The following is a 14,842-nucleotide window of genomic DNA, read 5'->3' as shown; positions in this document are numbered from 1 at the left end:
CTGGGTAGATTTTGTAAGAAATGCAAAGAAAGTTTAAAGTGACAATAAGGACAAGGACCTTCCTTTGAGCTAAGGGTGAACCCAGGCTTTAGGAAGATGGGATCAGGCCTGCCTAAGAGGTCTGAAGCCTCCGTCCGGGGCTCCTGAGGCAGCTTTGATAACCAGAGGCGGGGCCACACCTTGGAGCCCTGGGGACCTGGGTGCCCTGAGGCAGCAAGTCAGCAGCCTGTCTGCATTCTTTCTCTGCATGGGCTGGCATGTGCAGAGTGCTTCCCAAGTAGGGTGTGGTGAGCATCTTTTCAGGTTTTGTTTCAACATCCAGTCTGTTGTGAATGATACTGTGTAACATACAACAAAAATGATTTCCTAGAAATAAAATGCAAGATAACCTGTAAACTATAAGCTCAAATGATTTATTAGGAGAATCAATAGACACCGAACTCCTATATCACATTGCAGTACATTTCTAAATGCTGCTCAGGTTTTGTTCTTAAGATAGTTACACTTTAAGCAACAGGGCTGTAGAACACAGATTTTATCTTCCTTTCCCCCTTTTATTCACCATCTCCTTTACCAAGCTCCTCACCCTGGAGCTGAATAAGTCCATTTGGGGGGCAATGTTTGCTCGTGCCTTCCTTTCCTGCAGTCGGTCCGTGAGGTCAGTTTATAAGCATAGAGACTTTTACCCACACAGGTTGGAGATGAAGGGAACATGGTAAGAAATACGGCTTTATTTTATTTTATTTTATTTCACTTTGCTTGGACATTTATCTGCCCCATATTCTGACCACAAAATATTATATCGTCTTGATCTCGCATGTTGACGTTTAGCTGAGTCCTCAGTAGTTTGCACCTGGGCACAAAAAGCGTATTTCGAAGAGGAACATTAAGATCTTTCCTGTGTACAATCATAGGACATTTTATGGTAATCTTTAAAGATTTCATTTATTTATTTATTGGAGAGGGAGAGCATGAGTGGGAGAGCCAGAGGAAGAGGGAAAAACAGGCTGTCAGCTGAGCAGGGAGCAGATCCTGACCTGAGCCAAAGGCAGATGCTTTACCGACTGAGCCACCCAGGTGCCCCAAGGAACATTTTTATTTCTAAGATCTTTATTTCCACCATTAAATCATTAAATAGATTGTAGTTACTTTGGTTCCAGCAGGTTTAAGTTAAAAAGAAGACAGTGTGAAAGTCTTGATTTCTCCCATGAGTCCACAGGAAAATCACTGACCCCAAAGAAGAGCAGCCAAATCCTCATTTCCTCCTCTCCTAGGGCGGGCTCTGCAGGGATGCTTTCTGATCTCACTGAGTGATAACTTGTCTCTGTCTCAGGATATTTTGCTCGAGTCTATGGCGTCAGTCAGCTGATAAGGGCATTTCTGCAGAAGATAGAATGTCATTGTCAAATTCTAAATCTTGGGACTGGGATGGAGACCACCTTCTGGAGATTAAAGGTAAGTGAACATTCGCCCTCTTCTTTCCCGAATTGTTTCATTTGTGAAGGTGCCCACCTGGTTCAAAATGTTAAAAATATATTAGGAGGAGATGCAGTGACCGCCTGTCTCCCACGCCTGTCCCCAGCTACTTGCGCCTGCTGCCGCTGTCAGCCATGTACTTGATGTCACCGGGGCCCCGGTGAAGGATGGGTGCCTGGCTTCTCATCCTCTGCTGTTACCAACAGGGCTCCTGATAAAAACCCTTGTCAACATGTCCTCTGTATGAGCAGAAGACCCTGACAGTGGGACTGTGAGCGCTAGACCCCCATGTCCGCTCTATTCACAATCACAATGATTTTATTGTCAGCGTGACAATGTCTTCAGTACAGTTTAGAGACGTGCAAGGCTGGTGATAGTGATATGTACAAAGGCCTTTCATAGCTGCTCCCTGATTTCATCCCTCACCTGCTTGGTTAATGATCAAGAACAGTTTTAACTTCTCTCACAGGAAATGAGACGGGTCCGGTTAGTGTCAGAACCAGGACGGAATAGACTGTAGGTCCCGCAAGTCCTGGTTGCTTCCATGTTTCTCTGTACAGAGCCTTGCGCTTGCTCAGGGGGGTCTTTTTGGTCCATCAGTCGATGGGGTGGGCCTCGGGGCTCCCGCGGGACAGCTGTCAGCACGGTTCCTAACCCTATCCCCTGGACTAGCATCAGTCAGGACTGGCAAGGGGGTTGGAATCGGGCCTCTGCTGCTGCACACCTGCCACTCTGTGCGGGCGGAGGACCCGCGGACCAGGTGTGTCCACCATTCTGCCCAACCACCTGCCTGGTCTAGGCGCACAGCTGTGGGAGGTGATAGAGGCGAAACGTGGGCAGTGGCCTGTGAACGGCCAGAGCAAATCACGACCAAGCTGTCCCCGCAGAACTGATGGGGCAAGAAGGGACAGGGCACTCTGGAGCCACTGGAGGGTGGAAATACACAAAGTCTTCATGAGGGCCATTCTCTGTGCAGATAAAGACCTCTGTGAAGTACTCTGAGGATCCTCTCTCCTAGCTGGATGGATGTGTGTGACCCTGTAATTTACACCAGAATGAAAAATTTACTATTTGGTGGAAAGACCATACCACAGGACTTTGTGTATTGTGATCCCACTTAGGGGGAAGTAGAGGGCCATGTGCATTTTCTGGGGGCAGGCCCCTGGGTGCAGTCAGGCGGGATCATGCACTAGGGGCACACCCAGGACAGGCACCAAGGAGGACAAGGGGCCCAGGCCTGGGTGGGAAGTTGTGGGGATGTGCTGTGGGGACAGGGACCCGGACCAGTGGCCAGAGGGCCTTGGCTGTTTGGAGCTACCTGACCAGCAGAGGCGCGCGGGAGTGAGCGGCAGGAGGTGGGGTGGTGGGGTGGAGGGGTAGGAAAGGGGCATGCAGGCATTGCCTGGAAAGGTCTGTATGCTTAGGCACAAGGGAGCTCTGGAGAGGGGGTGGGGGAGGGGCATGCAGGCGTTGCCTGGAAACGTCTGTAGGCTTAGGCACACCTGAGCTCACAGGAGGGGGCGGGGGAGGGGCATGCAGGTGTTGCCTGGAAACCTCTGTAGGCTTTTGATTCTTAGCCCTGCTCAGCTTGGGGTTCTGGGACACTTGGCGGGGTAGTCCGACTGGGCTGGACGCTTTTGTACCGCGGACCAGGACAGTTGTATGACCGTCAGATGTTCTCCTGGGCTGGTAGGCTGGGCTCTGGCCTAGGCCATTCCCTAGGGGCCGTGGACAGCAGCCAGACCTCTTTGACCAGGGACATCGATATTAAGAGACATGTGCTGGGGAAAGGGACTTTCCCTGGGGATGCCAGGGATTTGGCAGATGTCATCTCAACCCAGACACAGATCAGTAGACTCCTCCGTGAGATTGAAACATTGGAGGGTGAAGTGACTCATTGGAAGAAGTTGTGCCAGTGTTCCACCCAGGGACCAAATACCACCGACCCAGAAATACTGTGGAAACTGAAGAGCCACATCAGGGACCTAGAGCAGCGGCAGAAGCGGGAGCTGGACGAACATCAGCTGGAGGTGGCGGGGTTGCAAAACACCCACCGGCAGAAGCTAGCAGACCTCACTGACCGGCACCGCCAACAACTTAGAGACTATCAACGGATGGATCGGCTCTCCAAAGAGGAGATTGGGAAACTCACTCAAATTATCCAGCAAAAGGATTTGGAAATTCAGGATCTTTCTAGGAAAATCTCTGCAGCTTCTCACTGCCAGAATGGGCACGTGGAACAACTTCAGCGCCAATTGCAAGAGTGTACTTTGAAAAGCGAACAGGTCTTGGTGGTCCTAAATGAGAAGGCAAGGGAGAATAGCCATCTGAAAAGGAACTATGACAGAATGACCGATCGACTTGCTGCCAAAGAAGCAGAACTCCAGAGGATGCAAGAGGAAAATCAAAAGCTGTCCACTAGAATAGAAAGTAGTGGCCTAGAGTTGTTTAGAGAAACGATTCGGAATTTGTCACACATCATTCGAGAAAAAGACCTGGAAGTGGATGCGTTAAGTCAAAAATGCCAGACTTTAATGACAATCCTGCAGACACCCAGCACTGGTCATGAGGTTGGAGGAGTTTCTATTGATCAGTTCCAGCAGCTTCTACAGGAACGGGACACATTAGCACAGCGGGTGAAGATCATGGAGGAGTGGAAAGAGCAGGTGCTGACCACAGTCCAAAATATGAAGCGTGAGTCACCCCAGCTTCAGAGAGATCTGCGACAACTCCAGGCGTGGGCTTGCACCAACAGCGAGGTTTTGAAACCACAGACGACCTCTCTTGACCATATCCACACTTACCAAGGACATGAGATAAACTTACAAGAGCTAGAGAAGGAACTGGCACAACTTCAGCTCCGCATCGGGGAGCTCTGCAATGCCAAGGACCTCCTTTTAGGGAAGCTTGATGTGATTTTCCACCGGCCCTCCAGCAACTCTGCAGAGGCAGCCAACTCTCTGAAGGCCGTGAAATCTGACCGAGTGAGTGAGTCTTCTCAGGTGCTCCGAGAGGAGGTAGAAGAGCTCAGAAAATCAGGGCAAGGAAAAGATACAATGATTCAAACCCCCCAGGAAGATCAGCAGAGACGGATTGCTTCAGGGGCGGCTATGGGGGAAGGAGAAGGGAAGCCACAGGAACACAGCGATTCTGATTCCCACATGGAGCAGCAGAAGGAGAAACAGGCTGTTCTACAAGATTTCCCTCAGCCTCAGGAGCTCCGAATCCCAGCGAAAAGTGAGGAACTGCTTTCTTTACAGGAGAAGCTCAGGGGCCAACTGAGTGAGAATGAGCTGCTGAGGCAGGCATTCACCAGTCTGAAGGAGAGGATAGCAGATTTTGAAATGGTTGTGTGTCGGCTGAAAGAGGAAAATGCAAAGATGGTGGAAACATGTAGAGAAAAGGACATGGAGAATCAGGCCTTGCAAGAGACAAATCGGCTGCTTTCAAAGATGCGGAGGGAGGAGGAATCCCAGCCTGCCGGTGTGAAAGAGAAGGCACTTGCTCTGGAGCAACTGCTGCGAGAGAAAGAACAGGGCGAGAGCGGGGAATTGAACCGGCATGTAGATGCAGTTCAGTCAAAGCAGGAAAAGGCAGTTGTGGGTCAACAGGAGAGAGATGATGTAGTATTGGCACAGAAACAGAAAGAAATGGAAACCTGTGCTCACCAGAAGGAGGGTCACCAGTTACATGAGAGAGAATTGTGCCTAACCCAGGAGCTGGAGAGAGGGCGGCACGTCGTTGCAGAAGCCCAAGATTCTCGTCGCCTGGAACCTTTGGCTTCAGAAAACCAAGGGGCTCAGCTAAGAGAGGAAATGACGGTCCTGCAGGGGAAACTCGTTTTGTCTTCTGATGCCATAGAAAAGGGCAGCCATGGATCCAGTCTGCAGGTAGAGTCGCTGCTGGAGCAATTGCATGTGGTCACCCAGCAGAAAGAGGAAGCGGCGCTCCGGCTTGCCGCCTCCCAGGAAGAGGGAAGGCACTATGATCGAAGGCTAGCGAACCTCAAGCTGGAACTCGCTGAATGGATGGAAAAGGCAGACACCCTAGAAGGAAAACTGAAGTCGTTACAGGGACGATTGCATCAAACAAATGCCGACTTGGAGGTGAAGGAGGACCAACTCCAAGAGTTCAAAAAACAGAATGAGGTCCAGAAGGAAATACTGGAGGACACACAGAAGAAACTCTTGACCTTAGTAAGTAAGGCTGAAGGAATGGTGGACAAAACCCTCCTAAGGAGGCTCTTCGTGGGATCTTTCCAGGCAGCTGATGCAGAACGGCAAGAAGCGTTGAGGTTGATGGCAAGCACACTGGGGATCCAAGAAGACCAGTTGCAGCAGCTGCGTGGTCAAGAGCCCGCGGGTGTGCCCAGCGGGGTGACTAGGGGGCCTGGATCCAGAAGCGCCCCCAATGCACCTGGGAAGCCAAATCACCAAGCTGTGGCCAATCATTCTTTTTCAGGACTTTTCGTCCAGTTTCTAGAAGCGGAATCTCATTCAGCTTTTCCATCGCCAAACTCCTCTGCTCATGACGTGAAACCCCCAGATTCAGGAGGAAGGGGAAAACTGCCTAAGAAACAAGGCCCACCACGACTGAATGCTGCCCTGGGATCCACACCCGGAAAAAAAGATGTCAAGCCCCGAACCACAGCTGTGTCTCTTATTAACCCACCTGGACCGGAAATGGATGGGTCGGAGCACCTTCTTCTAAATGTTATCTCTGATTCTTTACCCAGATACACGCCCTATATACTGTCACCTGCCAAGAAGGTTGGAATGGCGGCCAAAGACCTCTCAAAGAAATAGATGATTGTCAAGCCAGAGACGAGACCACGCTTTGAAGATCCCAAGTCACTCTGTGTGTCTACCTTAATCCCAAATGCCCTTTTTCAAAATGTAAACTATTTGCAGTTCTGCTTTCAGCTTATTAAACATAGTATTTTATGACTTAACAGAAAAAGGGGTCATTTAATAACTGCAGAAGTATTTGCCAAAGTGAAAACAGTGGTGACTTCTTTTTCTTTTTTTAAGATTTTTTTTTATATTTTTTTTGACAGAAATTAGGGGCACACGAGCAGGGGCAGAAGCAGAGGGAGAGAGAGAAGTAGGTTCTCCACTGAGCAGGGGAACCTGTGACCTGATCCTAGGACCCCAGGATCATGACCAGAGCCAAAGGCAGACAGTTAACAGACTGAGCCACCCACTTTGTTAGGACAGTCGACACTGCTGGGCTTGGGGGCTGTGGTCAAAGGATTCTTCCAATAATGTCTGTAATGCTTTAAGGTTTTCACAAGGGTCAGGTGTCGTCGTATATCTGATCTAGGGAACACATCAACTTGTTTTAGTCTTCCAAATTTATCAAATACACGAGTACACACTCCTTATATGGGAAACAAAGTGAATAGCACGAAAGTACAAGATGAATATATGGTTAAAAAAAAAAAAAAAAAGGCAAGTTTGCTTTTCCCAGGTAAGTCTCATTTCTGTTAGCTTATTTTTTATTTTCTATTTTTTCAAAATCATTTCCTTTTCTGTTGTCTGCAAAAGCACTCTATGGGTAACCTGAGTCCTCTTGGGCCTTATGTATATTTGCCTAGTTAGGAATATTGTATTCTCTGACTTGTTTTATCTTTTTCCCTCCAAATCACTCTGCCTTGGAGACCATTTGAAATGGGAATGAATCCCATCTTATTCTTTAAAAGAATATCCAGCAGCTTATGGTTCTACCCTAATTATGCGAATAGCTCCCCTTGATTAGCATGTAAGCGGTTTTTACCTGGAATGTCCATGGTCAACTCCCTCGTTCATTTGTTCCATTGCACCTTGGGAAGGATCCGTTCAGATTTCTTTAAGGACCTCATTCCATTTTCCATTCTGCTCTCTCTCTATCCTGCCAAATATGGTCATTCCTTCCCTGATTTCCTGTTGTCGGTGCTCTGATTCACACCCACTGCTGTCTCAGGCTGGTGCAGTAGACTCCCTAACAATCTTGCTGGTTCCACTCTTAGCCTCCCTTGAATCCATTCTGAACACTGCTGTCAGGATGAACTGAGATGAAAATGTGATGTTACTTCCCTGCTGCAATTACTGGAGGGTTTCCCCACTGCCTGGAGTTTGACCTTTAAGAGACCATCCAAGCCCTTGCCTTTGCAGCCTTCCTTCCTCTTCATCGTTCACATAAAGGCTGCCCTTTAGCTTCAGGTGAATTCTTGCAGGCCCCAAAGAGATCATTATCCAAATAACTTCAAGTCCATGAGCCTCCTCATTGTGCCTTGACAAAGGTACAAGTGAGAAAGATTTCATCCTTCTCTTCTTCACCCGTTGGCGAACGGAGGGATTCCAACCCTAAAGCTATGCAATGTCCACATGCAACATAGCTGAGATCCACCGTTAAGTTGTTACTGACCTATCCTCATGGCCCAGGGAAGGAGGACACACACATCATGCAGGGCCATAGGGGACGTTGCACCTGGGAACAGAATGGACAAGTGCTGTGGGTACAGACTATGTAGTAAGAGGAGAGCAAAGGTGAGCCCTACTTCCTGCAGGAGGGAATGACTGGCTTGCTGGATCATTCCACAGACTGTCAGGGAACTGGAGCTTACTACTTGGGGAGACACTGTGCCTGGTACCTGTGCTTAGGAGGCCTTGATGGCCAGAGGATCTGATCTGTGGGAGCAGAGTGGGAAGGGAACATGGAGTGAGGCCATTTGAGGCCATCTGAATCTTAATCAAACTCAGGCTTTCAATCACAATGGACTCTGATATTTGGACATCCATTTCATCTGAGACCCTTAAGGCATAGGAAAGGTGCTTCTCCGGGACGTGAAACTGTCATGTGAGCAGGAGGGAGACGTGGTCATCAAAACCAAAATGGAATATCTTCCATAGATGTTCACACAGTTGATCCCAAGGAAATCTCTGGGTGGCCAAGGGGTAGAAGGAAGGGCTGATGTCCTCCAGCACCATGGAATCTGGCAATGCACTGTGGACAGAAGCCACCACCTCCACCTGCAGGTAGGATAAGCCGACTTTGGCGTCAGCCTGTAGCAAGTAGGCCTTGGTGACTCTATTAAGCTGGTGGGGGTGCCATGACCCAGAGAATAATAGGCAGCTGGATAGGAAGGCTCAGAGCCTGTGAGAGACTCTATTTCCAGGAGAGCCCAGTGCATGGCCAGCAACTGCTGCTTTCATGGTCTATAACCCAGGGCCAAGGAGGCCTGTTTCTTGCATTGGGATCCCATGGACAATTGACAGATACCATGGGTAGTCCAGGGACTCCAGGAAGGAGAGAGGAGGCTGGTGAAGCCTTTTCTCCTGGGCACTAACAGGCGATTTTTTAAAAAAGATTTTATTTATGTAGTTAAGAGAGAGCTCTGGCTGGAAGAGGGGGTGGAAGGGAGAGGGAGAAGCAGGCTCCCCACCAAGCAGGGAACGCCCCTGCCAGGCTTGATGTCAGGATCCTGAGATCAGGACCTGAAACAAAGGCAGATGCTTCACCAACTGAGCCACCCCGTCACCCTCAACAGGTCATTTTTACTTGAACATTTTTACTTGCCTTTTTTTGAGGGGAGAACCTCCTGCCTCATTGTGAGCTCATTGACAAGTAACAGCCCAAATGGGCTTCTGTAAAATTTATAAACAAGGAATATGTTGCCTCAGAACCCAAAAAGTACTGAAAGTTTTTGGACTTCTATGTCCTTTGTTTCTTTTTTAAAGATTTAATTTGTTAGTTGATAGAGCATGAGAGAGAGAGAGAGAGAGAGAGAGAAGGATAGAAGGGGCTGGCAGTGGCAGAGAGAGAGGGAGAAGCATGCTTCCCGCTGGTCAGGGAGCCTGATGCAGGGCTTGTTGCAGGACCCTGAGATCAGGACCTGAGCTGAAGGCAGACACTTGACTGACAGGGCCACCCAGGAACCCCCGCATTTGTAGGTCCTTAACAAGTTTGCCAAATAAATTTCCTCACAGTAGGATGTCTTGAATGTGATGTCACACCTATGTTCCTGGAGAAAGATGGGTGTAGTAAGTTCCTACACACAGAGGTTGCCTGTGATAGCAGAGCGGTTTGGATGCCCTTTGTATAACGAGGTAAATCATGTCTCCTTCAAGGTTGAGGCACACGTGCCTGAGAGGATGTTGAAATAGGCACTGAACAGAACATACTGGCCAAATCTATCATAGCGAAGTATTAACCATCTTTTAATTGGTTGGGCTCCCTCATTTTTTTTTAATTTTTTAAAAAAAATATATTTATTTATTTTGACAGAGATAGATCACAAGTAGGTAGAGAGGCAGGCAGAGAAAGGGGGAAGCAGGCTCCCCCCTGAGCAGAGAGCCCAATGTGGGGCCTGATCCCAGGACCCTGAGACCATGACCTGAGTTGAAGGCAGAGGCTTTAACCCACTGAGCCACCCAGGTGCCCCATCCCTCATGGTTTTTTAAATGACTTTATTTCTTTATTTTAAAGAGAGAGAGAGAGAGAGAGCAAAGGAGCTGGGGTAGGGGGTGGTGGTGGGAAGGGAAGGGCAGAGGCAGAGAAAATCCCAAGTGGACTCCACCCGAGCATGTAGCTGGACATGGGACCGAATCCTATGACTCTGAGATCATGACCTGAGCCAAAGGCTTAACCCACTGAGCCCCGCAGGTGTCTCAGGTGTTTTAAGGGGACTGGGGTTTATTTTAATCAGGTATGGTAAGACAGGCAGATAGACAAGTAACTCTCACAATGGAAGAAGTGTTTTTGGACTCACAGATTCCATGAAAGGTGGTCCTGGGAGGCAGGGAGGGCCACCCCAGGAAGCACCAGGCTTGGTCAGGAGAAAGAGGAAGTGAAGGGACAATAGGGGGAAGACCCTTTATGGTGGACTCTGTGGGAAGGGGCAGGTGAGTCCGGGTAAGCACGTTTAAGACTGCCTAGTTTGTGTCATCTCAGTGGGTTCTGGGACACAGTGGTGTCTGGAGTAGTCTGTCCTTCCCCCTGGGATGATCAGGGCAGGGCATAGTGGCCCAGAGTGTAAGAGTTTCTTACAAGAGGTGGTTGGGGGTAAAGGCTCTGATTTGGTTGCTTTACATGTGAAAGGTTTGCTGGCAGGCAAGCTGCTGACCATCTCTAGGAATTCAGTAAGCCTGCCAAGGACAGTCCCTCCGAAGTCAGCAAGGCCTGAGATGTCAAAGCATTAAATACAGACGATAGAAAATATGGTTATTATATTTGCTATAAAGAGGATTTGAGCCCTCATAATAAGTCCATTAAGGTTAGCCAACCAGTGCCTCCTAGCAACATTAGAGTTCATTCAGAACCTATGTTGTAGAGGCACAAAAGCCAGTCGGCCTCCTTTTATTTTTGCCAATTAATTTATTTTAGTAAATTTTCGATCTACTTTTTTTCAAAGATATTATTTATTCATTGGAGAGAGAGCGAGAGAGAGCGCAAGTACATGTGATAGAGCAGACCCCAGGGGGAGTAGCAGGGAGAGGTAGAGGGAGAAGCAGACTGACTCCTTGCCCAGCAGGGAGCTTGATATGGGGCTCTATCCCAGGATCCTGGAATCAAGACCCAAGCTGAAGTCATTGACTAACCATGTGAGCCACCCAGGTGCCCCTGTAAATTTTGGATTTACAGTTGGGTCAAATTTTGAACCTATGTTGAATTAGTCGGGGCGGGTGGGGGGAGAGTTCTGCCTCCTGTATTCAGATTTCTCTCTTCCACTCCTATGCTTGGGTCTGTTTCTTCCTGGTGAAGAAACCCCTGTGGGGTGGGGGGAGTGTCTCATTACCCTGCTCCTCTTTCTTGGTTTTTTTTTCCAGAGTGTCTCAAATCAGCATCATCAGCCTTGGAGCTTCCGTTGTGGCAATGGTTGTATGGTTTCAAGTCTCCTGGTGTAAGTCAAGTGGGAATTGATCCCCTCACTGTGCCACAGGGGTCTCCCGTATGTTTCCCCCATAACCCTGATGATCAGGATCTTGTGCCAAACAGGTTAGGCAATGCGGTGGTCAGTGGAAAGGCACAAGACCCACAGCCTAGTCGTTGATGAAGCAAAACCATCTTCTGCTACAGCCCTACCTTCTCTTAGTGTAGACTGTTTCCCTTCCCCCCTTTTCCCGCTCTACAGATTCCCTCAGGATAGATTTTTCATTTCTAACCACACAAAGTCATGAGATTTTGTTTCTGTCCCCATCTAATCACACATGGTGCACATGTTCTGCATGTTTATGGGGAAAGGGAGCTGGTTTGGTCAGCCCACAGATGGCCATCCTCTTCTTGTGGGAATGCCAGTCCATCTCCCCAGTGTTGGAGTCCACAGCCAGGAAAATCATTCTGTCCATGGCCAGAGTCAGAGCCTCAAGCCCCTGAATCACAAGATTAGTCTATCGACGAGCTGGGGAGCAACAACACTACGAGAAAGGCAAGTGTGCTGGTGAGGTGTTTGGCACTGGGAGAGAAGTGGAACACCAAATGCCCCCCCCCCTTTTCTGTTTTTAGATCAGCAGGTGGGCCCTGAAAACCTTGAGGGCTCAAGAAGACACATGGTAACAGGGAGAGGAGTGGCAGCTCGGAGTCGGGCAAGGCCACTCCCAATGCCTGAAACACAGTGACTCGGGAGGCAGCCAGGGAGCCATTCTTACATTTCCCTGGGGCTGCGGCCTCCCTCCTTTGCACCCACAACACAGAGGGCCAGCCCCAGGACTGTGCTTGGGGTGCGCTTTCCCGCCTAGACCTGTACGTCAGCCCGAAGCACTGGGCCATCACCCAGTCCCTGGAACTCAAGCACACCAGTCAGCATGTCCTGCAGTTGCCAACCTCAGGCGGTAGCCTTGGAGACCAATGCAGGCCACACGCAGGTCACATAGGTGACACCTCTACCCCAGATACAGTCAATTCTCATTTATTCTCACCTTTTTGGCAAGGATGGGGTATTATTTTGGAAATGGAAGGCGACCTCCATTTGAGAGAATGGAACATGAGCCAACACAGCTTGCCAGTGATTGCCGGTTCCCTCCCAGATTGTGATTGTCACCCCTGAAGCCAGTGACTTAGCAGAGCAGCAGGTCAAGCTGACCCCATGTCTTCATTTAATGTGGGGACACCCTGTTTGTGATGCCACTTGTTTGAATCACCTTCTCCTCAGGTCCCTGATGAGGCCTGAGGAGACCTGCTCCAGATGTTTGGGGATCCCCTGACACCTGCTACATGTGATTAACAACAGTTTACTAGTCACATATACTCACACTTCAGAGGAGGAGGATACCAAACACGGTGCAGGACTGCACAGAGATTGCACTTGGGAACAGAGAGAAGGAGCAGGGCCTTGGGAGGCAAGACTTGGTTGAAACAAGAGGGCAGGCAAGTACTGGGTCCCATGGGTGGGTATGAGTGGCTTCCTTGAAAAATTCAGTGGGCTTCTCTAGAGAACTGAACACTGCTCCCCAAAAACCAATAGGCTCTATGTCTGGTCCCTGTGATGAGAAGTGTGTTTGGTTAAGAGACATCCCCTGTGATAGGGAGAGGAGAACTTGCATGATGCCATTTGAGTCCCTCCTTGATCTTCCAGGTGTCAAGAGAGCCCTTATTACTGAATCTTAATTTCAGGCCTTATGCCATAAGAGGGTACGACAAAGTAATTCTTAAATTATGTAAAGCAAGTTGTATTCCTCTATGGTAGCAATAAATATGTGGGCTCCACAATCAAACACACATTCACAATTACTCGTACAAAGAAACTACTTCGGCGGGGCGCCTGGGTGGCTCAGTGGGTTAAGCCGCTGCCTTCGGCTCAGGTCATGATCTCAGGGTCCTGGGATCGAGTCCCGCATCAGGCTCTCTGCTCGGCAGGGAGCCTGTTTCCTCCTCTCTCTCTCTCTCTGCCTGCCTCTCTGCCTGCTTGTGATCTCTATCTGTCAAGTAAATAAATAAAATCTTTAAAAGAAAAAAAGAAAGAAAGAAAGAAACTACTTCGGGATAAATCTAACAGTGCCTGTCCAGGCATCCCATGCTGAAAGCTATTTAGCACTGATACAGGAAGTCAAAGATATAAATTAATGGAGAGATACACCATACTCATGATTTGGAAGACTAAGCATTGTAAAGATGTCAATTCTTCCCAGACTGATAGAGTTGATGCAGTTCCTATCAAAGTCCTGTCAGCTTTGTTTGTTTTTGTTGAGATAGACAAAAATATTCCAAAATGTATGTGGAAGGACAAAGGAATTAGAGTAGTTTCAAAAACTATTTGGAAAATAATACTAATGTGGGAACACAGTCTACAGAGTTTCAGAACTTAGTAGTTAAAATAAGGAAGACCAGGGGCGCCTGGGTGGCTCAGTGCGTTAGGCCGCTTCCTTCGGCTCAGGTCATGATCTCGGGGTCCTGGGATCGAGTCCCGCATCGGGCTCTCTGCTCAGCGGGGAGCCTGCTTCCCTCTCTCTCTGCCTGCTTCTCCATCTACTTGTGATTTCTCTCTGTCAAATAAATAAATAAAATCTAAAAAAAAAAAAAAATAAGGAAGACTGTGTGCTATTTGCAGGACAGATACATGGAACAGAGAAGAACAGGGGCGCCTGGGTGGCTCAGTGGGTTAAAGCCTCTGCCTTTGACTCAGGTCATGATCTCAGAGTCCTGGGATGGAGCCCCACATTTGGCTCTCCCCTCAGCAGGGAGCCTGCTTCCTCCTCTCTCTCTGCCTGCCTCTCTGCCTACTTGTAATCTCTGTCGGGTAAATAAATAAAATATTTAAAAAAAAAATTTAAAAAGAACAGAGCAGAACAAAGAACCCAGGAATAGTCCCCACAAATAAGCCCAACTGCGTTTTGAAAAGGGCGCTAAAGCAACTCCAATGGGAGAAAGCTGGGTTTTGTACTCTCTACAGCTTTCTAAATCTTGTGGAAGTCAGAGAGGCCAAACTCAGAAAACAGCAGCAGCAGAGAAGGATGACGGTGCTGTGACTGAGGCCCTAACAGGTGGGAATGGGGAGGGAGAGAGATTGGGCGCCCCGGGTTGTGTGGGCGGGGTCCAAAGAGCTATCCCGTGATGCTTTCCAAAGGCTGAGGGAGCGGGGAAACTGTCCAATCAGCGTGTGGGCACAGGCACCAATGAGGGGGAAGGTTGTTAGGATATCTTACAGTGGCGGGTCACTGAGATGCCTAGGCTGAGTGTGGGGCTACCAGCTCCCATTTTCCGGCCTTCTGAGAGGCTTGCTTCTTTGCTTCTTGCCTGGCATCTCCGAATCCCGTTTCCTTGCCCTGGTGGGTGCAGAACCTCCAGACCCATAGCCACTGGCCTGAGGACGCCCTTTTTCACCTCCTGTACTTCCTCCTCAAGGTCAACGCAGGGGATGATGGAGTGAGCGGCCCCTAGGAAGATGCTTCTC

General features: G+C 49.0%; 2 protein-coding genes across 5 annotated transcripts in view; one reads left to right on the top strand and one right to left on the bottom strand.

Moving 5' to 3' along the window:
• Positions 1-397: 397 nt before the first annotated feature.
• The window catches only part of LOC122889810 (thyroid receptor-interacting protein 11-like), a 39,077-nt gene continuing 24,632 nt past the window's right edge, over positions 398-14,842 (bottom strand). Inside the window, exons 4-5 of one of the 2 annotated variants that reach the window (XR_006380969.1) lie at positions 1,233-1,380; positions 398-853 (exon numbers count right to left, since the gene is read on the bottom strand). The gene's annotated coding sequence lies outside the window, so the exon portion shown is untranslated. Of the gene's footprint in view, positions 854-1,114; positions 1,381-14,842 lie in introns of those variants that run through there. The other variant, XR_006380971.1, reaches the window with a different exon arrangement.
• On the top strand, positions 1,377-13,219 carry LOC122889811 (thyroid receptor-interacting protein 11-like). 3 transcript variants are annotated; one of them, XR_006380972.1, is made up of 3 exons: positions 1,377-1,455; positions 8,367-8,492; positions 11,283-13,219. XR_006380972.1 is itself a non-coding variant. In XM_044225230.1 (2 exons), the coding sequence occupies exon 2, from the start codon at positions 3,150-3,152 to the stop codon at positions 6,279-6,281; it is 3,132 nt and encodes a 1,043-aa protein (XP_044081165.1). In that variant the 5' UTR covers positions 1,377-1,455; positions 2,453-3,149; the 3' UTR covers positions 6,282-6,539. The 3 variants fall into 3 exon arrangements, 1 of the variants encoding a protein (XP_044081165.1); XR_006380973.1 differs by lacking the exon at positions 8,367-8,492; XM_044225230.1 differs by lacking the exons at positions 8,367-8,492; positions 11,283-13,219 and adding an exon at positions 2,453-6,539.

The sequence above is a fragment of the Neovison vison genome, chromosome 11 (genome assembly GCF_020171115.1).
Source record: "Neovison vison isolate M4711 chromosome 11, ASM_NN_V1, whole genome shotgun sequence".
Taxonomy (NCBI): Eukaryota; Metazoa; Chordata; class Mammalia; order Carnivora; family Mustelidae; genus Neogale; species Neogale vison.
Note: the sequence above shows the minus strand (reverse complement) of the source record. Positions and strands in the feature narration are given on the sequence as shown.